General features: G+C 41.4%; 1 protein-coding gene across 8 annotated transcripts in view; it reads left to right on the forward strand.

The window, feature by feature from the left end:
• NEBL (nebulette) overlaps positions 1-26,822 on the forward strand; it is a 362,713-nt gene that overhangs the window by 313,758 nt on the left and 22,133 nt on the right. For 4 of the 8 annotated variants that reach the window (XM_059404209.1, XM_059404212.1, XM_059404211.1 and 1 more), the window contains exons 16-21: positions 2,167-2,271; positions 7,645-7,737; positions 10,335-10,427; positions 11,662-11,754; positions 13,663-13,755; positions 15,235-15,556. In XM_059404209.1, the coding sequence (XP_059260192.1) occupies positions 2,167-2,271; positions 7,645-7,737; positions 10,335-10,427; positions 11,662-11,754; positions 13,663-13,755; positions 15,235-15,384 (627 nt within the window). In that variant the 3' untranslated portion in view covers positions 15,385-15,556. Of the gene's footprint in view, positions 1-2,166; positions 2,272-7,644; positions 7,738-10,334; positions 10,428-11,661; positions 11,755-13,662; positions 13,896-15,234; positions 15,557-16,355; positions 16,528-26,822 lie in introns of those variants that run through there. The other 4 variants (XM_059404213.1, XM_059404214.1, XM_059404215.1 and 1 more) reach the window with 3 other exon arrangements.

A 26,822-nucleotide genomic window follows, 5' to 3' on the forward strand; every position in this document is an offset into this window, starting at 1 on the left:
TCCAGACGACAGAGTCAAATGTCAAAGGAATTGTCTGCTTCTCGGCCTCCTCAGATGTCACAGCTGTGGGATGGTCCTGAAGTGCATGGCCATCTGCCCTCAGTGTCTCCTGGTGCCACCTGAACTAGGAAAAGTTGGCTCTAACTATATCAAGTGACTAAAATTATAAATAAATATATAAACCAAGTAAAGGGTCATAGGAGTCAGTGGAGAAAAGTTACTGTTTCAAGAATGTCAATCTCATTCATTCATTCATTCAGTAAATACTTTCTGAGCACCCACTTACGTGTAAAATTAGGCATGGTTTTGCCCTTGGGGAACTAATCTCATAGTTTAATAATCAAATAATCACACAAATACAGTATTACCCACCATGATATATGCTACCATGATATATACCCTCCAAAGGTAAGGGCTTCCCATGGGAAGCGATGCCTGAGTTGTCAGCATTCTTGCCTTAGCTTAACAGTGTTGCTTTGTTTGTGTGGGACAGAAGGATACATCTAACTTCAAGGAATTTTCATTATTTTGGATACAATGGAATACTTATGATATTGTAACAATGCTGTGCTGAGTCTCAACACAAACAATCATTACCTTTCCCTACAAGCAAGTGTTAACTTCACTGACTTTGGGCCCAGAGTGCCTGGGTTGAATCCTGACTCTGACACTTCTTAGCGAGTGTCTCAGTTTCCCCATCTGTAAGAGGGGATAGTAACACCATCTGCTTGGAGAGTTGATTTAATTAGTTAATGTGTATTTTGAACCATACCTATGACTATATAAACATGGGTACTCATTGAAGGTATGGCCCAGATTGGACCAGAGCTTATAAATTACTATAATGTATTACTATAGTAATACATTTAGTACACAGAAAATTGAGATTTTAATCTCAACTACAGAAATACTAGTATCTTTCCATTATACAAATGTATCTTTTTCTGAAGTAGGAAACAAAGCACAAATCCCGAAGCATGAAAAATAGTGCAAATAGAAAGCCATGTTACTTGTAGGAGCTATAGGACTACCTTGAACAGGGACTGGGGCTGCTCATGAAAGACTGGGTTTCTTAGGGTTCTTGTCACCAATTCCAATGCATGTATGTGGAGGCTTCCCCACACCAACAAACAATTCCTGGACATCAGCAGGGGACTGGAGAATTCAACTCAATTCTGGCACTGTCTACTAGAAGCTGGCACCAAGTTCTACAGGTTATGGGCTCAGTCCTACAGGATGGTTCCCCTCCCCTTTTCAGATGCCAATTGCAAGCTCAGTTCTTCACCTGTGCTTTTTGGTCAACAAGCTGTAGATCACAGGTTCCCAGGACCCCGTACTCGGGGTTCATTTGCTAGAGCAGCAGATGAAACTTACTAGATCAGCAGTTTTTTATAAAAGGATATAACTCAGGAACAGCCAGATGGAAGAGATGCATTGGTAGAGATGCATTGAAGAGATGCATGAGGAAGGGTCATGGAGCTTCCAAGCTCTCTCTAGGTTCATTCCCCATTTCCCCTAAATCTCACCATGTTCACCAACCTTAAGCTCTCTGAACCCTCTCCTTTTGGGTTTTATGGAAGCTTCATTACATTCAACTCTGGGTATTGATGATTGATTCAGGCTCCAGCTCCTCTCCTCTCCCTAGAGGTTGTGGGTTGGGGACTGAAAGTTCTAACCCTCTAATTGCTTGTTTGGTTCCCCCTGGCAACCAGTCCCATCCTTAAGTGTAGTCCAAAAATCATTTCACTAACATGACTAAAGATATTTTAACCACTCTCATCACAGGAAATTCTGACAGTTTTAGGAGCTCTGTGCCAGAAATAGGGACAAAAACCAAATATGTATTTCTTACCATAAGTCACAATATCACAAGTTTCTAATCTTAGAAATGGCACAGAGGCCAAGGCCTCTGGAAGCCTTTTGACGGACTAGGGTGGGAACCGTTTCCTGAGAAGAGGCAGCCTGTTTCTCTGGACTCTTTGCTTACTGTTTGCTTATTCCTTTTATTTCTGCTGTCCCATCAACAACTGCTTTGAACCATAAGATATAATTTATGAGGATATGAGCCATGTGGAATAGTAGAGTTGGAAGCTGCACTATTTTCTATCTCTCATACATGTACATCACACACAGTCTCAGATTCATATTAAATGTTTATATTTTTAGAAAAAGTATAAAGACGAAGCAGAGAAGATGCTTTCTAACTATAGTTCTGTGTTAGACACTCCTGAAATTCAGAGAATCAAGATAACTCAACAAAACATTAGTGCGGTGAGTAACAATTACTGCTTCTCAGTGGGCACCTTGAAATTTTGTTTCCAGAAGGAGGGCGTTTTTCCTCATTGTCTGATTGTTGCGTTTGAATTTTCTATCAAATGTATTCTCTTTCCTTTGTTAAAATAACAAGAGTACTCTTAACCAAAATTCAGTCAAGTTAAATTAAAGATCTGATTGGTTTTATTCAATAATTCATGAATCAGGCAGTGTCCCCTCTAACAGATTTGAGAATGATCAGTAGAGATGTACAAAATGTACGGCTTTGATAGGCAGAAACCAGCAGGACAAGGAAGTTATTAGCAAGAGAGAAAATAGGATTGCTTCAGACAAGGTCACCTTCCCTTAGGGAAAAAGATGGGGGTCTGTCATGCAGATTACCTCTCTAGTGCTGATGAGGAAATTCCAGACTGATTGGTTTAAAATTCTACTCTTGGGAGAAGCTGAAACTGCAATTACTTTAAGTAATAAGTCTTGATGGGTCTTAACATGAGTGACTCCATTTTGGGCCTGTTGTTTCCTTTTAATAGTACCAAATGTTCTTATCTGGTACAATTTATCATGATTGTTTTGGAATTACAAATTCAAATTTTCTTCTGTGGTACAAGCAAGAGTTCTTTTTAACTGAAATTTAAAATTTTACTCACGGAAGAGGTCTTAATCTTCCACACATATTTAACTTTGGAGATGAGAATAATCCTATAAAATCACTTCCTTCCTGATCACTGATTTGCCATGATAATGTATTTAGGGATTTACTAGTTAACAACCAACTCCTAAACTTTTATTTTTTTTACTTTGAGGAATAGGAGTTGTATCAGCAATCATTAATAAAGGGACGAGTCTATGTTTGATGGATATACAAACCTGAATTCTAAAATTATAAAAATTGACCATACAGCCAATATTTATAAGTAGAACTAGCTCCTTAGCATTTAGTAGTTAAGTAAAGGCCCCATCAAAATACAAATTCTATGAAGTCTGAGGACTTTCGGAATATTTCTACTTTGTAATAAATTGGCAAACTCAAAACCTCCAGGTGTGCTAGTCAGGTACCATTAGGGCCTTCAAAGCAAGCGTACTAAGAAAGGGAAAAGTGGCTTGAAGGGATTATCAGGGCGAAAAAGCTGTTTCCACTCTTATCTCCTGTGATTCCATGTGTTACAGATGTCTTCTTTGGGGGAAAACATCTCTGAGGCCATACTTTCCCAACCCCCATTAGGGCTCACTGAATTACCAAATCTTAACAGGGGCAATAGTTTTGTCCTCATCTGCCTTTCTGATGTTTACTCTGCTATTCGGTAAAACATTTTCTTTCTTCGCTTTGCTTTGTCTTAGAAAGGCCCAGATTGTTGGTAGGAGTGGAGAGCCATGTGGGAAGGTTAATGAATAAGTAGAAGAGACGGAAATAGACTGAATAAACTTTTGATGTTGATGATGAAGCCACTATTTTCTGTGACGAGAATGAGGGCATCTTTGTGTCTGGAGAATAGCACTTGCTTAAAATTTCTTGCCATTTTTGAATTAAATGAAACTGCTTAGTAAGCTCTTCTAATATGTGCTTTGCTTTTTCTCAAAGGCACATATGATATATGTTTGTATTTGAAGAAGGAAACTCTAGTTTGCCAACTTTTTTTTTTTTTAAGATTTTATTTATTTATTTGACAGAGATCACAAGTAGGCAGAGAGGCAGGCGGTGGGGGAGGGGAAGCAGGCTCCCTGCTGGGCAGAGAGCCAGATGGGGGGCTGGATCCCAGGACCCTGAGACCATGACCTGAGCCGAAGGCAAAGGCTTTGCCTACTGAGCCACCCAGGCGCTCCAAGTTTGCCAGCTTCTATTCTTAGACCATGTAATCTGCAGCCATGTCATTACCACACACAAGGTATCGGGGGTTACCTGTGGAATGCTGTGGAATGCTGAGACCCAAATTGGACATTTATTCTCATAATGGATTATTTAATTGATTGATATAGCCTCGTTACTCATAAACAGAAGCTGTATTCACATTACCTGAGAACCTAAGAAATTGTCTTCCTTTAATAAGAACCTGATCTAGGACCTGAATTCCAATAAGCTTCTAGTTATTCTTTCCTTCTCTTATAACAAAGATATTTTATAAGAAAGAAATAGGAGCTGGCACAGCAGTAAAAGATACTCCAGAGACTGAACGAGTGAAGAAAAATCAGCAGAATATTAGTTCAGTAAAGTGCTTTACAACATTAATTATCCTTTCCAAAAGCAAACATAAGCTAGATAAATGTTTTTAGTTCTTTGCTAAACTGGCTGCTTTTTCTTTTAGTCTTCACTTTGTTAAAATGCTATTTCATCAAATATCAAAGGTCTCACTTTCAGAAGGAAAACTGTAGCCTTGTTCCCCTTGAACCTAAAGCAGTGTTTCATCTTGATCTATCATAGTGTACGAGAGATAGATCACTTTAATAGTCCTGTAATGAAATCTAGGATTAGATTTCATCTTTTGAACAGAATTTTAACTGCATTAAATTTTTGAGAGGAAAGATAAATGTCAGTACCTCTCCACAACTTGGAGGAAAGAAATTTTACTCTACAGAACGATTAAAGGCCCTTAGTACATTTATTTGGTGGCTTAAGAGAAGGTTTCAGAGGCCCGGTTTGTGTTCTACTTCTTCCAGCTTTCAGCAAAGCAAAAACATGCACCTTTGCTATAATTTGTAAAATAACTTACCTTCCAACTCTCTTTGAGCTTGGAGGGCGAGGCTAGAGGAGGTGCTTACTATTATGGATGAAAACTTTTTCATTCGGTATTTGACATTTACAATGGAGACTTGCTATCCTTACCAACAGGAATTCTCCCATGGATATGTAATATATTTAATTGAATTCATTCTTTCTTTCTTTTCTTTTTCTTCTTTTATTTTTTAGCATTTGGTAGCCATAAAGTATTTTTATTTTATTTTATTTTATTTTATTTTAGGGAGGGAGAGAAAGAAACTTAAGCAGGCTCCTTGTCCAGTGAAGAGCCCCACATGAGGCTCGATCTCACAACCCTTAGATCATGACCCGAGCCAAAATCAAGAGTCGGATTCTTAACTGACTGAGCCACCCAGGCACCACATATATTTAGTTCCTTGTTGAGGAAGTCTTAAAGGTTCTTTCCTGAAATCCCCCTCTCCTTTCTCTTCACCTTCCCTCTTGAAGGCAGAGCCTTTAAGTAATTCAAGTAGAACAGCCCGGGTTAGACATCTCTGTCAGGATAGTTACGTGGCATTCTAGAAGATGAGTGCACATGGGTTTTTGTGGAGAAAGAGTACGAAAGTCAAGGTAAGAACCTGATTCTAAAAGCACACTTCAAAAAAATCTGCAGAATACTAGTGCAATAAAATTTCTGTAGCATGAATGAACACAGCTTTCTCTTGAAGAAAGCGTGAGGAGTAGGAGCTTATGGTGAGGGCGTGCAAATGTGTTCTGATCCACTGTGGTGAGAGCCTTGTGTCCGGCCATGCTGGGGTCCGCTGGGGAAGTTAGTTTGGCAGAAAAGGATACTATGTTTGTTTCCTTCACTTCCAAATGATAATATTTGAATTGTACCCATCAGTGTCCTGAAATACAATGTTATAAATGTTCTGTAGTATGCAATTCCATCGCCTATAGGAAGATGACTGTGCCATTTCGATTAGTTTAAAGTCATATGAAAAACACAAATGTTCATCTTTAATCACGTTTAGCTTCTCACCCGAGGAAAATTATGCAAAGGAGTATGGTAGATCATTTCTTGTTCCAGCATTCCGCTGCCTCTCCTAGCAAACAATAAATGCATGGTTCTGTATCTCTATGAGGTTGGGGCCATAAACTCCTGCTTAGTATTCAAATGGAAAGTTGCCCTTTCAAGATTAGCCAGATCTGTCAAACCAAGATATGATTCTCTAACATTTAAAGATCTCGACATTTTCCACCTCCCCTGTACAAGCGTTTTAGCTATTAGCTTTCCCTGTTAAGAACTATTTTTGAATCTTTATTTAGAGGTGGTCTTTCGCAGTGTATTCTCGATTTAACTCTTTCGGATCTGGACTTATATTGCCATTGTTACTCATATTAAACCTAAGGCTCCTAGGACATAGACATGTATGTTACCATTTCTTTGCCACCGTCAGCGTGGATTTCAGCCTGAATCATTTAAACATTACCGAGTGATTTCTTTCTTTTTTTTTTTTTTTAATGATTTTATTTATTTATTTGATAGAGATCACAGGTAGGCAAAGAGGCAGGCAGAGAGAAAGCCGGGGGGGGGGGGGGCGGGGAGCAGGCTCCCTGCTGAACAGAGAGCCTGATGCGGGGCTTGATCCCAGGATATGACCTGAGCCGAAGGCAGAGGCTTTAACTCACTGAGCCACCCAGGCGCCCCTACCGAGTGATTTCTAAAACCTGGTTTGCGTAGATTTAAGTCTTTGCTAAATTTCAACATGGGCCTCTTCATTTTTGCCTGCATTTGCTACATATAAATATTGATGTGTGTCCTTTTTCTTGAATCTAATCTTCCATGAATCTTAGACTTATTAAAATACCACTTGATACGATGGTATTACTAATCATTTCATAAATTCAAAGAGCTGTTTCTCATCTCGTGCATAACCGTGTGCTGATATGACCATTTCTGTCTGGTTGATCTTCCTCTAAATAGATTTGAGGGAAGAGCTTTTGAATAAAGTGGGTGCCAGGATATAGGCTGGATTTGTAGAACATGATTCTGTGGGTAGAAGACACAGGCCCTTCAATACAAATCAGGGGTCTTGGCCTCTGCTTTTTTGTACATTTCCCCCCACCTTCCACTTTCTCTTTTTTTGTTCTGGCCATTTTATTTTTTTCCTTATTCCAGAATATTTGCATGCTCTCACCTAAATAAGCAGTCTTCCCAAGGCTCTGTAGCAAACGCAGTTTGGCTTTTGTCTTTAAATCCATGATACATTTAAATTCACACGATAATGAGTAGAAACTGCTTTTTGGCTAGAAACTTACAAGTTATTATATTCATTAGGAGGATTTCCAAGGTTTTTTGTGTATCTGCCTAATGATAAAATTTATTTTCATAAGCAACATTTGCTTATTTTAATGAAATAATTCCTATGGTGATGGCTAGGTGAATAGATATGAGTTCATTGGCACGTTTGGATTAAAAAAAAAAGCATCATCCCATAAAATAAAATAAAAATTTCTGTTCCCACCAAAGGAAAATTACTGTTGAGAGTTTAAAAATTCAGCTGTGTAATAGTTACGAATGCAGGAGTCCTATCTATCTTTTAAGCCTTGCATTGAAGAAAACCCACATTGTTTTTTTCTGTTGTTTGTTTTGTTTTTAATAATTTACCACCTTATTTCTTAAATACATACTGCAGGTAAAATACAAAGAAGAGATGCATCAGGCAACGGCCATTTCCGATCCTCCAGAGCTAAAGAGAGCTAAAGAAAACCAGAAGAACATCAGCAATGTGTGATCATATTTCTTTGAGTACCGTTTTCTATTTCTTTGAATGGCAGTAGGCAGGGAGGGCGTGCACTTGTACGAGCAAAGCCCCAGCACAATACACACTGTTGCAGGAGGCCCAGTTGCTAAAAGATTGAGCTAGATGCTCCCCCGTCTTCAGGCTGGGCTGGCATGGTCCCGCCTGTGTGCATTTATGCATCGAAGGACATGTTACTTGAATGCCCGCTCTGTTCTTGTTCTGGGGAAATTCAAAGCTGAGTGTGACTTCTCCAGGCCTCTAGGAGAAACAGACATGGGAATAAACACCCACTGTGCATGCAGAGCTATCACAATAGTTAATATTGACTGACTGACTGTTTGCTATGCTTGTGGAGTACATTACATGTGGTGTCTCATTTAATGATAAATAATGTTTCCTTTTGCGAAGTGCTGTGGAAATGCAGAGGAGGAAGGCAATGTTCGCCGCAGAGAGGGGAAGACCCTCCGGGGAAGTGTGACATTTGAGTTAGATCTTGAAGGGTTAATAAAAGTTGGGGTGGATTTCGTGAGGAAGCGCCTTCCTGGCCAAGCAGAACCCATCTGTACACGTTTTACATGCCGGTCAAGGAGGGGAAGGTTTAGTGTGATGAGTGCATAGGGTAGCAGGTGGCAGGGACCTGCTGGTGCAGAGAGAAGTAATTCCAGCCCTAAGGAGGTGAGTCAGGAGTCCTGGTGTTTCCCGAAGTGCGGTTCACGTGTAACTGACAGGTGCTCTTCCCACGAGCAGGTCTTGGCTTAGGGATTATAATGTCTTAATGTGTCCCTTTTTCTAAAAGAAAGGGTAGTAGTTTTCAATGTGTCAGAGAGATCTAAAATAACTTTATTTGCAAATAGTAGTGAGTTAATTTAATGAAAGACTAATGTTGGTGAGCATGCTTGAGAGCCAGCCTGGCACACAGTAAGGGCTGTGCACGTGGTAGAAACTGGCACCATACTGGAGTCGCAGGAGATACGGGGACCCTGGTCTGCTGGCTGGATCCCAGCTCCAGCCTTTACTCGCTGTAAACCCTTTACAAACCCTCACCTCTCCCAGCCTCAACTTCCTTATCTATGAAGCTGCCACGAGGGTATGATGTGAGATCATGCCTGGAGAGCGTTAGCCTCTCCATGAATGAATGAATGAAAACAAGACGCGAAGAGTCCCCAGTATCAGATTTACGTCCCCAGACTTACATCCACTGCCGAGTGGCTACAGCAGTTTCTCCACCTCCGTCACGCCGGTCAGCAGCATTTTCCCCCTCCGCGCTCTACCTGGAGTAATCTTTCCTTGCATCCTGGCCATCAGTAGAGCTGACACTGGACCTTTTCTCACTTTAACTGAGACGAGTCATTATCCCAGATACAGAATCTGCCTAAATTCTCAACCACATCTCCTGGCACAAAGAAAGGCGCCCCCTGAGGAAAGCAGTTCCCCCAGAAGGGGCCTGACCCTTTGTCCTTTATTTCCCGGCTGATCAAGCTTCTCTTCACTGTCATGTTCGCGGCAGAGGGGTGCAGCTCAAGTCCATTTTTATCCACAGGGCCCGCAGGTCCTGTGATGTCTCGCAAGAAAAAAAAAAAATCTCTTCCACTAAATTTAAATTCCAGAAAATCATTAAGACCATCCCTGTGGAGTTCCTCATAATAGGATTTTCACCTTCAGTTTTACTTTTTGCCTGTCAAAAATTCGTTTGACGGACATGCTGTTCCGTTTCTTTGTGCTGGATGCTCATTTATTTCCCGGGGGTGTCAAGGGGTTGCTGGAAAACTGACCACAAATGTCAGGATCTGATCCTCCCAGCCAAGAAAGAGCACGTCCTAGGCAGTAGGTCAGGCAGATTTCCATAATGCCAGTCCGAGCGCAGGCCTGCCATTGTGGGCACTTGGTAGAGAAGGGAAATGTTGAGGTTCGGGGTGTGTTTCCCTGGTGACAGTCTGTCACAGAGGTGCACGTGTGGGATGGGGGCAGCCCTCCTTGCTGATGACAAGAATATACACTTTTTTTTTTTATAAAGGTTTTATTTATTTATTTGACAGAGATCACAAGTAGGCAGAGAGGCAGGCAGAGAGAGAGGAGGAAGCAGGCTCCCCGCTGAGCAGAGAGCCCGAGGCAGGGCTTGATCCCAGGACCTTGGGATCATGACCTGAGCCAAAGGCAGAGGCTTTAACCCACTGAGCCACCTAGGCGCCCCAGAATATACAGTTTTTATTGTTAAATATAAAATGGTGGTTTGATCATGTTGCTTTAGTGCTATGAAGAAATGAATTCACAGAAGGGTTAATTTCTTATGACCAATAATGGCCAAACTCAAACCACCAATACATAAGACAATTCCAAAGAAGCACCACCAAAATGTGGTGGAAATATGGAAGTTTAAAACATTTGGACAGGAAGGAGCTAGGAGTCTGGGATGAGTGTGTTAGAGACGTCTGTTAGGAATGCCTATTTCATTTTACAATCCTAATGAAGATTTTAACTAACTTAACGCCCTGTAGCCGCGGGGCATTCCTTTTAGTCTGTTCTGGACGGTGGGTGCACACCTCTTTGCCTAACTCCTTGTGGTCTTGGACCTTATCCCACAGCTCCAGTACAAACAGCAATGCCCCAAGGCCACACCGGTGAGCGTCACGCCGGAGATGGAGAGGGTGAGGAGAAACCAGGAGGAGCTGAGTACGGCAAGTGGTTCTGTGTTCTCTATTGTCAAGTGTTACGAATTTTTCTCCTTCACGCTGCTCTCTGAAAACCTCAAGTCCTTCACGGGACTGGATGCTCCTTCTCATGGTCATGTGCTTTTGGTTCTTTGCTGTGATCCCGGAAGTGCAGGACTGTCTTGCTGTGATTTAGCCGTGCTTGTTTAGTTAAGAAGTCTTCAGTAAGCCCCCCAGTCTGTATTCTGCTGTACACAAAGATGGGCAAGACCTAGTTCCTGTCCTCATGGACTTCATAGTTGAGTAGGTAAATCTCTAGTTTCAGGGAAGGATCTGGAGAGAAGCAGATCTGTTGTCAGTCTGAGAAAAAACAAAACGAAACTTGTTGGAATAGAGCAAAATGAAGAGCCGGCTGGACTGGGATTCAAAGGCATCATGTCAGAGCAGGAAAACTCTAAATAAAATGAAAAACTTTAGTCAGTCAGTAATGTGTTGCTAATAAATCAGTGAGGGTTAACAGTCAGGAGAAACCTCTAACAGGGCTCCTGTGTGAACTGCTTTATGTGAACCCATAAGGTTGCCACAAGTTATTTCTCTGGTTTGTAGGTGCCGAAAACTGAGTCTTGGGGAGGTCAGAGGACATGCCAGGGACCCATAGTTTGAAGGACAGAGATGGGATTTGAACCCAGGCCTTCCTCAATTCAGAAATCCCTTTCAAAGTACCCCCTACTGGGTATTTTCCCCATTTTGGGGACACTTTCATGGAAATTTTATCAAAATAAACAATAGCCTTCTTCTTCCCCGAAAGGGAATTTTGAAAGACTTTAAAATTTGAGTGTGAGTTCTTCCAGGTAGAGGAGAAAATCAGGCTGAACACTGCTTTATTCATATAATACCCTTGGAATGTGGGAGGAACGAGGGGTCTTCATCTTCTTTCGAAAGCCTCAGAAGGAGAGTAAATGGCCGCCGTTTGGCTACCTCACTGTGATTCTCTTGCAATGACCTCAATCCCTGTGTCTCCCTTATGTTTCCATGGCTTTCAGTTAACGGAATTGGCAGTGAGCTTTGGTATTCAACAGCAAAGTATTTATTGAAAAATCTGAAGAATCAGGATCCAGGTGTAGATAGGAACTGAAGGGTGGGCGCTTAACTACAGTGGGGGAAAGCGTATACAGAAAGGGTCAATTTTGAGGTTGTTCCTCTGCGGTGTGTGGGGGAGACCATTCTACCATCTGTTGAAACTCTCGCTTATCCTCTGCAGGTGAAATACAAAGGAGAAACTAAACAGGCAACGGCCATTTCTGATCCACCAGAGTTGAAGAGAGTTAAAGAAAACCAGAAGAACATCAGCAATGTGTGACCTTAGTAGCTTTCTTTCTCATGATAGCAAACGTATTATGGACATGTTGTCGAAGGGATCACGTTGATAACATTTTCATAACCTTGAGTTGGCTGTTCTGCTCTCCATTGCCTGCCAGTTTACTTGAAAGGTTGTAGGGTCTGCGGTGGGGTGGGTACAGACAGGCATTCCGTCCTCTAGATTTCCCAGTGACCGCCAGTACGATTTTGGTCTCTCGATGACTGTGTGTCCCTCTCATCTTGTCTGCGTGCTTACAGCTGCTGTGTTTCCCCAAAGGGATGCGGCAGTGGCTTCTAGCATCTTGGCCCTTCAGATAAGCTTTCCCACTGCTTTTCCTACTAGTATGTGCTCTTGTTCACTAGCCTGTTCGGCTCCATCGCCCACTCCCAGCTACTATCATTTTATTTTTGGACAGCGTCTTGGGGTACATTATAAAGTGTGCATGCCTGAAGAGATCACAAGGGACGGGCCCCATGGGAGCTGTCAGTTTTTACTCAGGCACCAACCCCTGGCGTGTGCTTAACCCCCTTCTATTTTTTTTTTTTTTAATTTTTAAATTTTTTTATAAACATATAATGTATTATTAGCCCCAGGGCTACAGGTCTATGAATCACCAGGTTCACACACTTCACAACACTCACCATAGCACATACCCTCCCCAATGTCCATAATCCCACCACCCTCTCCCTACCCCCCTCCCCCTGGCAGCCCTCAGTTTGTTTTGTGAGATTAAGAGTCTCTTATGGTTTGTCTCCCTCCCTTCCTACCCCCAAACCATCCACGTTGCATCACCACTTCCTCATATCAGGGAGATCATATGATAGTTGTCTTTCTCCGCTTGACTTATTTCACTCAGCATAATACCCTCTAGTTCCATCCATGTCGTCACAAATGGCAAGATTTCATTTCTTTTGATGGCTGCATAGTATTCCATTGTGTATATATACCACATCTTCTTTATCCATTCACCTTTTGATGAGCATCTATGTTCTTTCCATGGCTATTGTGGAAATTGCTGCTATAAACATTCGGGTGCACGTGCCCCTTTGGATCACTATGTTTGTATCTTTAGGGTAAATAAACAGTACTATGATTGCTGGGTCATAGGGTAGCTGTATTTCCAACTTTTTGAGGAACCTCCATGCTGTTTTCCAGAGTGTTAACCCCCCTCTGTTTATGTAATCCATAGCTGTAGGTCACTGAGAGAATCCTTTCTCGAGGTCATTCAGGTCATTAACATATAGGTTGGGTTCTCTGGAAGAGGAAATCTGGAAATCTATTAGGTTCAAAGAAATCTTTTCTTCTTTAAACCTCTAAAGTCTTATGAACTTATAAAACAAAGGCAAGTCACTGTTTGGCACTTCTCACAACTGTGTTTTGGAGAAGATGCTCATCTTTTCCCGATCTATGTAAAATCACAGTTGACATAACTCCATTAGTCTCAGAGAGGAACATGTTACTGAGAAGGAAGAATGGAGCCGTGGGAAGCACGCCGGCCTGTTTATGGATGACGTCGGTCCCCTACTTAGGCATCGTTTCAAAAGTTCTGCCGCATGCAGTTAATTACTGACAAACTGTAATAGTGTATGGGTAGGAACACCTTTAAAGAATATCCATGAAGACATTTCTCCTCTTCCTTTGTGATACAGTGCTTCTGACAGCTTTACTGATGGTGTGCTCATATATTTGAGTGACTTCATTCCCAGGGATTCATGCTATGGGAGGAATGAAAATAGATTGATTTAAAGTGCAAGCATTTTAAATATGGTTAGCCCTCTAGATGGCGTTCTCCTTTTTTCGTAGTTCCCTTTCTTGGCTAGCTCCTTAAGATAGCTACTGTGAGATGCTTATTTATTCGAATTGATTCACAGTCCCCTTATTTTTTATTCCCTGAAATGGCAGGTTCATTATAAAGGTCAACTGGGAAGAGCTACAGCTTTAAGCATAACTCCTGAAATGGAAAGAGTGAAGAAGAACCAAGAAAATATCAGTTCGGCAAGTGGTTTTATCCGTTTTGGTCTGTTACAAAGGATGCGTCCGTTATTATTTACTTGCAGTCCTGTTTGTCTTTTTTTTTTTTTTTTTTCTTTTGTGAAAATAAAAAGTATTTTCAAGCAACATTTGTGATACACTCAGTAAGTACATGTGTTATTTCCAATGACTTCCATTGCAAAACTTGACGTTATCCCGCAATCCTTCATTGCTCTTTCCAGATGTGACCAATGGTTACCTTCAAAGCTTAGTTCAAAGCTTAGTTTCAGACTCTCTCATACTCATTTAAACAGTGATTCAGGTTATGTGAGCCAGTGTCTTTGAAAGTGGTGACGTCTTTGATGAGCAAGTTACGGGAGTGTCACTCTGCAGATGTACTCCATTGGCTGCGGATTGTTAAATGTTCTCAGCGAAACAAAATCAGGAATGACTCGTTACACCAGAGTAAGGACATAGAGTAAAAAAAATCTTTCAATGCATTGAATATAGAATTCAGTTACTCATTAAAGTCCTTATTTGAACAGGATGCTTTCTCTTAGTAAGTATTGGGGTTTTTGCTCCGAATTGCACAGGGTGCCCAAGTCCTCGGTCATTGCTATCCTAATGGCATGCATAAACAGCTTCATAAACAGCCATGTTCTGCCTGCCGGGTGTCAGGAAGAGCTTGCTTATGCCTGGGAATCAGCATTTAGGTTTTACAGTTCATGCCTCTCCAGTCGCATTTCTGCCCAGAGATGCTGACTGTATTTGACATAAATTACCTTTAAGCTGTGGCTGCTTAGAAGGAAATTTGATTTTGATACTCCTTGTTTTTCTTATCCTTTACAGTGGGGGGAAAAAAAAAAAAGAAAAGGAAATAGAGGGATGCTTGGGTTTGGTACACATTCAAGAGTGTTGTGGTGGAAAATGGGGAAATCTTAGAAACAGGACAACGCATTTAGGTTTCATTTGGTTTGGGTTTTTCCTGTTTAACGGAAGTGTGATAAGCACTTTTCCTGACTACATTGTTAGTGGATATCGGTCATTCACACACCATTCTTTTTTTTTTTTTTTAAAGATTTTATTTATTTATTTGACAGAGGGAGATCACAAGTAGGCAGAGAGGCAGGCAGAGAGAGAGGAGGAAGCAGGCTCCCTGCTGAGCAGAGAGCCCGATGCGGGACTTGATCCCAGGACCCTGAGATCATGATCTGAGCCGAAGGCAGCGGCTTAACCCACTGAGCCACCCAGGCGCCCCACACACCATTCTTGATTCATAGAGAGACTTAGGTTGTCTTCGCTGTAGCTTTTCAAGGTGAATTTTGAGAGTAAAATTTTAGATTGTTACCCTAGAATGACAGATAACTCACTGAACAACTTCCTTGGGAAAGAATTGGGAATACGTTCTATGTGTTTCACTCATTTGGAAAGTCTGAAAAGTTATGTAATGTTTTCTCTTAAAATTGTCTTCTTGTTAAGTACATTCTACTATTTACTTTGCAGGTAAAATATACACAGGACCATAAGCAGATGAAAGGTAGACCAAGTCTGATTTTAGATACACCTGGTCTGAGATATGTCAAAGAAGCACAAAATCATATTTCAATGGTAGGGTACAACCAGCTCCTTCTTCTCATGACTAAAACATACTAAGGAATGGCCCCACCCAGTGTACTGACGGCGTCGCTCACCATTAATCTGGATAACTAACAACGCATGAATGCAAAGCAGAATGTGGATGGGCCCATCCATTTGAGGGGACTTTCTAATCACACTGAAATGTAATGGACATCTTTAGTCCTAATAAAGTAATTTTTCTCAGTGATATTTTGGGTGTGTTTTTATTTCTAACATGACTACTATGAATGCATTTTATGAAAAACATTTGCTTGGACTTCTTTTCAAGTAATTTTACGACAGAGCTTGGTATGTTTACATGTTGCAAAGAATATAAAAATGTGTATGTCTTTTAAAGCAGTTTCATGAAGTACAATTTATACACGATAAGGTTTATTCATTTAAAGTGTACAATTCAGTGGTCTATAGTAAAATTTACAGGTCCAATTTCAGAACGTGAAAAAAGTGTATGTTTTGAAGTACGTATATCCATTTTTGCAATAATATACAAAAATTATATGTATCATTATTTTTGACTCTCAATCTAATTTTAAATAATACTGTTTTCTTGGATAATTGTGTGGAAATAACATGTCATTTTAATACCTGTTAAAGGTTGAAATATAGAAAATTAATTTGTACCTAAGTTAGTACATTTTAGGAAATCACCAGGATTAAAATATAGATGTATCTTTTAAGCCTTCTCACTGATATACTGTACTGGTTTATATATAAATTTAAAAGAGCTGCTAACCATAATGATGGAAAACTGTGAAAATATCAGCAGTTGATTCCTGATGTGAGGAAGCTGACATTTCAGACACTATTTTCGAAATAATTGGAAAAGATACATATATATGGGAAACAATCTAGATGCAGTTGATTCTAGATACGTGAATGTGAAGAGTGATCTAGAGGCAGCTGCCGTATCAACATGTTGTGAGGTATGTAACAACCAGGAAATTTCAGATTGAGTTCATGCTGTTTTTTTTTTTTTTTTTTTTCAGGTAAAGTATCATGAAGACTTTGAAAAGACAAAGGGAAGGGGCTTTACTCCTGTTGTAGATGACCCCGTGACGGAGCGAGTAAGGAAGAACACCCAAGTGGTTAGCGATGCGGCCTACAAAGGTGTCCATCCTCACATTGTGGAGATGGACAGAAGACCTGGGATCATTGTCGGTAAGCTGATGGTCCTCCTTGGCAGGTCCTCACAGTCAAAAAGATTGTCCTTGGCCTAGCTTTTGAATCAACCTACTTATTCACTAGACGACTCCTCAAATGTTTGATGTGGTGCCCATCTAAGCACAAACCATGGGCTAAGTGTTATTGTTGGTGCCATGTTGAATGGGATCCGTGGTTCTTGCCAGGTTATCAGTGCCAATCCGTTCTGTTATTGGGCCTTCTCTGTCTTTAATAACTTTCTGGCCTTAAGAGTGTATTTGTATTTAAGCTCAAATACAAGACATGAGTGATAACAATGGTTGAAAAATTATTTTGTTTTCCTTTCGCTTATGTACCTGATCAATGCATTGTACTGCAGACATCATCTACATGGGGGACACAAATGGCAGAAAAAATCCCATTTTGGTTCCTTTACCACAAATAAAAGTGCTAGAGAGATTCTGATAGTATTTCATAATATGAGTAGCTCTTTTTTTTGAATATTATCTCTGAATGGGGATAATCAGGAGCTATCTACAAATGCCATAAATCTGAGATGAAGGAAGTTTCTCTCCTCAATGTTCTTTTCGTCCGTCTGGGGACATCTTAGGAATGTAGTCTTGAATGGTGGCTGAGATAGCAGGGACCACCCCAGAGTATAAGGAAGGGCTAGAAAGACAGTTATTGACTTTTCAGTACCCACCAATGGCCCATACTTCCAAATGACTGTCATCTGAAATTTCATAGCTAGTCCAGTCCTAAAGCTCAGGTAATATTTTTGGGAACCATTCCACACGCTCATCAATAATCTGAGTGTTAGGTGAGCTTCTTCTTCACAGGGAAGAGCTTATTTTTTTGGAACTAGTGAAAGGCCATTTAGAGGTGGGCTGGGCAAAGGAAGTGTGTATCTGACTCGGTACTGTCTTAACGTAAAGCAGCAATACTGAGATCAGGGCACTAAGTTCCTTGAATGATTTAGTGAGTCTGAAAGTCCTTCTCACAGAGGGATTCCACACACATTTGCACACTACTGACAGCTCATCCACATCTTCCAAAGGTGATTTTGTAGAAGGATCACCGTAATTTGGATGGATGAGCTGAGATGTTTTCATTGAAAGTAACATGGTGTTAATTTCATTGCCTTGGTTTAACATCTCACAAGGGATGGTGAGAACAGAGACTCCGATTTGTCCCTCAAGGGTGGAGAGAAATGCTGAGAGTCTGCACAGCTTACACCGAGGTCCTCTGCCCTAGATCAGGGCCTGAGTGATGGTGAAGTTCTTGTTAGAAACTGGGAGATTGTCTAGTCTTCAAGCTCTCAGAATTCAGTCCTCACTATCTTTGAGATAGAAATCATTATTTATTTATTTTTTAAAATCGCAACATCTATGTCTTTAAATTATTCCCTTACTGGAAGTCACTTTACTTCTTCTTACTGGGGGAGACTGTTTTTCATTGAGGACTTTTTTATGAAGCCACAAAATGAAGCACCTTCAACAAACAAACTTCTGAGCCAGGCGGGGAAATGCAGATTTGGAGATTTTCTGAGCAATTCAGACTAAGCCAATTTGTGCTGCTTCTACCTTTGCTGGAGGCTCTGCTATCTCCTAGGTGCGTACCTGTGGCCAGGCTAACTCCACCTCTCTATGTCTTCATTTCCCCCTCTATGAAACGGGATAGTAATAGTGCCTACTTCAATATGGCGTGACGCGGAAGTGAGTTACATTGTTGACCGACAGTGGTGCCCGCACGTACCTCAGAGCTCTACTTCTAGTTCATTAATTGTTTTTACTTGTAGCTAGATTTTTCACTCTCCGCTGGTGAGTACAGCGCTGTGCAGATTATTTTAGGACCTGAGCACCATTAGTTGGAGACGCAGGTGAACCTGGAAGTTATTATATTTGGATTTTGCCTCTGACTTAAATAGGAGAGTGGACTGGCCTGCTCGGTCTGGTTGCTAAGCATGGCAGTGAACACATCTCCCGTCCTCTGAGAGCAGGAGGCTGCTCCTCGCTTGTCTTTCCATCCCTCATCGTTCTTCTGTCCGTTCCTGCACTTTTCCCATAAATGTGTCTTGTGAGGGTTAAGCTTGCACTCACGGGCTCCCAATAAAAGTTGGGCTGGCCACTTACCTACATTTTAAACCATTTGTTTTAGGGAGAGAAGTTTTTGTTCTTCGTTTTCTCAGACAAAAACCTCTCAGTCGTGAATGACTCAGGCGCCCTTGCTCAGGAGCGTAAATCAAACATTTTACCTCTTTCAGCCTGTGGAGAGCACGAGTGTTGGGGTTCGGGGATGCGAGGAGTTGTTGGTGTGTTGGGTGATGAGTGGCGGGCTCCAGGTGGCAGGTCAATGAAGGATAAACCAGGCAAGTGAACTTTGCTTACAAAGTTTTCTTGCTAAAGCCTTGTGGACGTGACTGTCCCTTTGTTCTCCTCTGAAGTGCATCGGGTTTGTTCATTACCGGTTTGCTGATGACGTGCTTCTTTTTCCAGACTTGTGCTTGACTCTGATGCTTTTTAAAATTCATTCTTGATTTTTTGATTTCTTCCTTTTGGTAAAAGACCTCAAAGTTTGGCGTACAGATCCTGGCTCCATCTTCGACCTTGATCCCCTGGAAGACAATATTCAGTCTAGAAGTCTCCATATGCTTTCTGGTACTGCTTACATTTTGAGTTCCTCCCCATTTATGCGGTTTTGTCCTGAGAGTGAAGCTACCCCGAGCGGTAGAGGTAGAGGCTCGTGGTACCGACTGTGTGATGTAAATTGTAAAACTGAGGATTTGAAAAACAAAACAAACAGAGAAACAAATACTATGCTGCTTTAAAATACCATTAATCATTTATGAAAGCAAACTTGCAAAAGGGCTTTTTAAATATATTTTAGATTCGTTTGCTCTAGATTCACTTAGAAAGGTGCCCAGAGATTCCTGATGTCTGCTTTTCATTAGTGAATGTGATTTTATAGGGTTTTGGAGGCTTGCAAGTGCAGTCTTTGGAGTGCACTAAAGTGCTGAGATAGAAGTTTGTTTCATGGAAAACACTGTTCCAACATTTTAAAGGTAGATGTTAAGAACCATATATAAAACAAGTGGGGAGGTTTTCTAAATAGCATCATGAACATGTTAACATAAAATAGACTTTTAGGTACCCTTAAAATGTATCTCTGAGTGTTTGTATAACACAAAATTTATAGTGTATAGACACGCAGGTTTATTTGACTTTTAATTTAGACCGCATGTTTCCAATTAAAAGCAAAACCTGAATGGTTTGGCTCTTTGGGTACAGTGATAGCATGATCTAACATTTCAAGCTCTTAGATAGTGTTTAACAGACTGAAGCTGTGACAGTTATGCAATTATTTTAAACAATATAAATAGATGTATCCTACCCATTTGGGTCTAACTCTATTCCCTGATTTATACTCCACATTTAATTACTGACATTAATGAAACTGAAAGCCCAAGGCAAAGTAGGGACTCTAATACTTTTGTAATCAGTTTGATCCACCTCCTCTGCCAAATTGCCTTTAAACTTTCTGAAAATAAGGAAAAGGCAACAAATGCTGTATGCTTGGGGATTGTTGAAAACGATTTTGTCTAACCAGACATTAAGTTTGATAGAAATATTTTAGTTTGCTGGAGTTTCTTAATTCTTGTCAATTTCCCATCCCCCATTTCTCCTTGAAAATCTAGAGTTATAATGAGTATAAATGATTGTTCAACATTTATACGTTTGACACAATGTGCGCTGGGATTTGGTTGTAGGTGACTAGAGCTTGTAGTAGTTGAGCTTTGGGTTTTTTATTTAGTAAGAGACTGTTTTACTTCCTTGTTAAACTTTTAAGTAGTTTTTCTTCTTCTTCTTTTGTGTGTGTGTGTGTGTGTGTGTTTGTTTGTTGTTCTTCAAGTCACTTAACTCACAAACCTGAATATTTTCCCTCCAATATAGAAAAGGCGAATCACTACAGGAGACTCCGTTCTCGGTCTCACTCGAGCAGTACTTTTGGTACAGGTCTGGGAGATGACAAGTCAGAAATATCTGAGATTTACCCTAGCTTTTCATGCTGCAGTGAGGTAACCAGACCGTCGGATGAAGGAGGTAGCAAACATTAACCAGTCTCAGAGAACAATAATGCATTTTTGTACACACGTCACGAGTGCTTCTAACATTCTTACATTCTTTACCTTTGCACAAACACGGGTGCATTTGAAAATTTTAAATTCTGTTTAGAAAGTTGAGTCCTTTTCTTTTAAACTACTAATTTGCATTCCTGCATGCTTGTTTTTCCTGTCTTGCTTCACTATTTTCACCGCCAATGGATCTTTAATGACAGAAGGGTCTTGGGACCTGCTATGTGGGTCTGTTTCACAGTTGGATGTGACGGACACATGCAGCCAGAGTGGACACTGGAGTTCTGTGGAGCTCCTATCTGATTTCCATTAAGGAAAATCCGTCTTATAGTTATATTTGAGTGAGTAAGAGGGGTTGCTCTGAGTTTGTATGCATTACAATATCAATATGTATTTGCAGACAGAGCTAGATCTTGCTTAAAGCAAATTGGATGTGATATTTGAGATATGAGATTTTTTTTTAAAAAGTGGAAAAATGCTATTGATTGTTAATAATCTTTCTTCTATTTCCTACAGTCCTCCTCTCTTCTGTTTCTGCATCCAAGCTAGTGGGTTAGGTCTAGACCTTTTCATTGCAATTGTTTTGGATGTTAAAGTAATCCTGAAGATAAAAGTCTTACATCAGATGTTTAAGACTGCGGCGCGGCTACATTTTGGTGCTGTGGACGGTGGGGTGAGGGGGTGAGGGGCCAGCAGGGCACAAGAACTACTGAAATCCCGAATTTCCTTTTCAACTGCAGAGGTCATATCGCTGGGAATAAATCCCTGAGGCAGGCAATTTTGATGCTGAGCAACTTAACATTGGGGAGCTTGGGGTGGGAGGGGGGTTGGGGAGAAAGTAAAGTGACGGAAGACCAGATGAGACCACGAAAACTCCTGCAGTTTTGTGGTGGTTATTTCCATTTGTCCGAATAAATGTTAAAATCAGTTACATCCCGTTACTACTTAAATTATGCATTTAGGCAGGCCTTAGCTTGGTAGGAAGGTTTTTTTTGTTTCGTTTTGGTTTTGGTTTTTGGTTTTTCATGTTTCAGCTTTACTGAGGTGCAATTGACATACAAAGTTGGAAGATATCTGATGTGTCCATTGGGACGATCTGACATATGAGGACTTGTGAAGGCACGCCACCCACCCCCGCTCCCCTGCCCTGTCTAGTTAATTAGCCCATCCGTCACCTCACAGAGTTCTCTCTTATTTGTGTGTGAGAGAACATTCGTGTTCTACTCTCCCAGCAGATTTCAACTAGGCAGTACGGGGTTGTCAACCATTGTCACCGCGCTGTACGTTAGACCCTTGGAGTCTATTCGTCTGAGAGCCCAACGTGTGCAGCCTTTCCAGCTCCCCCCGCTTTTTGCCTCACCCCCCAGCCCCTTGCAGCCACTTTTCTACTGTTTCTATGAGTTTACTTCTTTTCTTCTTTTTAAGATCCCACCCTGCTGGAAAGTTTTAAAAGATCTCCTTTCTCTACGATTCTAGTGAAGAATTTTTCAGTTAGTTTTGCTCTCCTCTAGATAAGATAGACATGGGCGATCTCCCTTTTCTGTAACTGCCTCTCTAGCAAAGGGTTCACGTAACTTCTTGAGTTTTTCGATTAGGATTTAGGGATCTTGATTTCTCCCTTCCGTGTCCTTTGTGGTTCTGGAGGTGCACGATACTGTTGATGCTTGATGAGATGAACAACACCCAAAGCAAATACAAGAATAAATTTTGATCCCTCTTAGTCAACGTAGCTCAGTGCAGCATTCTAGAGTTGATGCAAGGTACCTTGGAGGCTTTGCTCCACAGCGACCCTTCCCCTTGTCTGTGTACACCCAACACAGCACTCATTCATTTATTCGCCAAATGTTTATCGAGTGTTCTTTGTACCCCAGCCAAGAGCCGGGATCTGGAGAGGCATATAGCCGCAAACAAAAGAGATACGCCTCTGGTCTAAGGGGTTCGAGTTTGGTGGAGGGGGCCTGACATTAAACAGATACTAACCCAACTCCTATATAATTAAGAACAGAGCAAGTGCTGTGAGGGGAGAGCATGGGGGCTCCAAGATGGGTAACAGGGGACTTCCATCTGGCCTTCATGTCAGCGAAACCTTTCCAGGGAAGGAGGATTTGAGCAGAAACACCAATGCTCGATGATGTTAACTAGGCCAAGAGGGCTTTGGGAGAAGAACGTCTTTGAGAGAACAAACAGATCTCTGAGACAGTGTGTCAGGGAGGTGCTCAGACGGAGGGGTCGAGTAGGCAGAGTGCTGCGGGAGGGCTCCGTGCACACAGCTGCGGGAGGGCTCCGAGCACACAGCTGCGGGAGGGCTCCGAGCACACAGCTGCGGGAGGTCTGGGATGAGCTTCAAGGAGAAGGAGAATTCAGACTGCTTCCCCCGATGGGTCCGGTCCCTGCGCTGCTGTGAACTCTCCCTTCTCTGCCTCCACGGCTGCACCGTGAGAACCCACTGTTGCTCGATTAGCCTTTCTTTCTCCTCCTCTGCCATGCCTTCTTTTTTCTAACTATTTCTAGCAAAGGGACCCTCCCTATACCGTGCCCAGCTGAATGAGAAAATGTCTCCCTTGAAAGATGGTATATGTAAATATTCTTACAGTTAGGCCAGAATGTAAGAGGAACCCATGGTTAATAGGGAATAATTACATTTTTTTTTTTTTTAAAGGGAGGAATTTCAGACTTCGTGGGAGGGCAGTGAGCCAGGGGAGGAGATTTCTGGCAGAAAGGTGTGTCTCAGGAGCTTAAATAATGTCTTATAAGATACCTTTAAAGATGCCTTTCATGCTCATCCCTCTGTTATAGGGCCAAGACGCTCTGCTCGTAGTGACATTCCCTGTTTTGGAAAATGGTTATTGAGGTATGAAGCAAAAGTCAAGATGTGTCAGTAAGTGTTCTAAAGCACATCCAAGTGATGGTGGTACCATAAGATATCTGCATTAATTCAAGAAGAGTTCGGACTACATGGGAATAGACACCCAGTTCCATTTATTTTAAGGGAAGCAGGCACATTCTATCGACTGGCACATTATGTCTGTATTCAGATGATTAGTGATGTAGCAAACCTAGTATGTTCAAAACAATATCCTCACTCCCAACCTCCCCACCCTCCCCAGGAACCTGCTCATTCTCAGGTTCCCAGTTTACTAAGTGGCAGCCGCAGCTGTCCAGATCCTGAGATCTAACCCCGTGGAGTCATCCTGGGTCCCTGTCCTTCACTCATACCGGCCTCCAACCTATCAGCAAATCTTGTCAGTGCTACCCGGAAAAGTGCACGCAGAATCCAAGTGCTCGGGACCCGTCTGCCTTGAATCATCATAGTAGCCTCCAAACGGTTTCCCGCTTCTGCTCTGGCCTCCCCCACCGCCAACCCTCTGTTCTCCACTTGGCAGCCGGAAGGAGCTTTCTGAAACACAAGTCAGACCACGTCTTTCTTCCACTATCATTTCATTCTGAATATACCCCAGACCCTTACCATCACCTACAAGGCCCTCACCTGCTCTGGGCCCTGGCTGCTAGTCTCAGCTCATTTCCTCCCATTTTCTGTCCACCCCCATTGTCCTGTCTCCCTGCTTTACTCAAACCTTCCAAACAAGCTCCCATTCTGGGCCTTTAGACATGAAGTGCTTCTCTGCCTGGAACATTCCTTCTCATCCCTGTATTTGCTTTTGCCTAGTCCCACTTTTTTCCACGATTCTGCTCAGATGTCAGAGAGACCTTTATCAGAGAGACCTTCTTTAAAGACCAGAGATAAAGTAGTGCCCATTCCTTTCCTGTCTGGCTCTTTACTCTCCTTATTTCCTTCCATTAGCACTTGGCGCTCCTGGAGATATTATATATTTCTTTTTTATTTGCTCATCTGTATCTGCTTTGCTAGAATAGAAGCCTTACAAGAGTGGACTTATTGGCTCTTTTGTTCACCGATCTCTCTCCAGCCCTTAAAATTAATGCTCAGCAAGTATTTGGTGAATGCACAAAATGGCTGAGTTAATATTTTTTTTCTGTTCATTCTTTTTTTTTTTTTTTAATGGAGGTATAATCGACCTATAACATGGTATTAGTTTCAGGTGTACAATGAACTTAGATCTTAAAAACTAGAACTGCATCTATAAATATATATAGCATAATTATTTTTTAAAATACAAGTCTACTGTGGAAGGCTTTTAAAGAAATTCTTCCATTTTTGTTTGGATGATGTTTTGATATGTTTCAAGGACATTAAAGCATAGCTGAAAAAAAAAAAAAAACACCAACCCCAAACCCTAAAACGGAAACATTCCCAGTGTTGTGTTTTGTTTTGTTTTCCCGATGAGAAAGGGAAGGAGTGGTATTCATGACTTTTTGGTTACTTTGAAATTTAGGGTCCCCTTTGAAATGTGTACTATGCTGGGACCTGGTAAAGAGGTGCTGATTGACTCCACAGAAGGAAGAAACTTCTATGATCTTGATGGCTATTTGATGAAAACCTTTAGTGTCTTGAATAAATCATATGTGTTGCTTTAAATACCATTCTAGAAATTGAAAAGAATTTTAAAACCATACTTGTTAGTGGTAAGATGAAGAAAAAAAGAAAATGTAAGTATTCAGAAATGCCATTTTTGGGGTCCAGACTTTGTTGATTTTTTCTAAAGATCTAGATTAGGATTTTCTATGATGGAATGCACTAACTCCCAGAGAGAGGCCCTGTAATAGTGGGTTCTCTCCCTGCCGTGGAGGGGGTGGGTGTGTGTCCACGCTGCATTGCAGAAGACACAGCACCGGGCCACAGGGCCTTCAAGAGTGTGGACTTTACACATGTGGCCTGAGTTCTCTGGAGGCCACCTGATGTTACAAGGCACATCTGTAACCTGAAGGCTATAGAACAAGAACTCTCTAAGAGATTTTCCGTTCTCCTAAGCTAAATGCCGTCAGTTCAAACAAACTTTTTTTTGTTGCCTTCTCACTTCTCCATGTGCGAGGATATGTTTCTGTTTTAAAGATAATCCATTGCACTTTGTGAATTAAGTGGCTGGGCAGTTAGGCGAGTTATGTTTTAGGGTCCTTCCTATGAGTCAGAGGAAATTCTGATTTGGGGGACAAAGCGTCAAACAATTGGCTCCTTTCCTTGAGGCAAAAGTACCCTGTTTTCATTGTTCACATTTGGTTTTCATGAGCATTAACATAGAGGCCCTCTCCTTTAATTTTGTATCATTGTTTCCATTATGTGTTGCTCATGATATTTTCTCCCTCTTGCTTTGATTGCTGAATATTTTCATTTTCTTATGTGATTATTTCGGGCTTTCTTACTCTTCCATCTACTTCCCAAGGTATTAAGTTACCAAAGGATTTTCATTTTACATCTCTACTGTGTTACTTTGATTCAATAAAAGAGGCTTTTATTTAAACTTGATCTAATTTTGTTTTGATTCTTGAATAGTATTATTTGAAATTATCTTTATTGCCTTTTGGTATCAGATTAGGTTAACTCATTTTCACTTGACACACGGTTCCGTGACTGGCAATTCTCCTGATGGTTCTTGCTTATTTCACTGCGAGATTTTCTTTGATCTTTGTGTTTGTCTTCAGGTCACTTGCCTGCAACATCTTTTTGCCTTCTGGTGCCGAGATTTCTTCTGTTGCCCCAAACTCACAGTGGTCCTTATAGCTAGTATTTGTGTTTACAACCTTGCCCAGGGTTTGCCCTTCTCAGTTTGAACTGGAGTTCCATTTGGCTTCAGGTATTTTGTGTTTTCTGATTCCCTCCAGAGCCTACGAGGCTATGGGAGGGCGATGGGGAAGGAAAAGCAGATGCACTTTTTAAGACAGACATTGGCGGTTTTCCAACCCTGTGAACTTTTCCATTTTGTTGCGAAGAAATCTGATGGGGATGACCTAGTCCTGCCTTCACTGATGAAAAATGAGGTTCTGAATTCAGTGACTATGTCCACAGGGCGGTGCTTATAGCGTTCCAGCCCAGGCACCATGTCCTCAACAGAGGTTAGGTTGAGGGAGATGCTTTAGCACCTTCTGGAACTCTCCGTCAATTGCCTGGAGGTGGACCGAGAGGGTGATGCGCCAAGTAGGGAGCCAAGTACCTGAAATCTATGGGTGTTTAAGAGCACCCATAATGCCATCTGTTCATTCACCAAACACCTATCTCCCCGATGCATGAGACACTAGAAACAGAGAAAATAAAGATACAGTTACTGGC

This window comes from Mustela nigripes, chromosome 6, assembly GCF_022355385.1.
Source record: "Mustela nigripes isolate SB6536 chromosome 6, MUSNIG.SB6536, whole genome shotgun sequence".
Lineage (NCBI taxonomy): Eukaryota > Metazoa > Chordata > Mammalia > Carnivora > Mustelidae > Mustela > Mustela nigripes.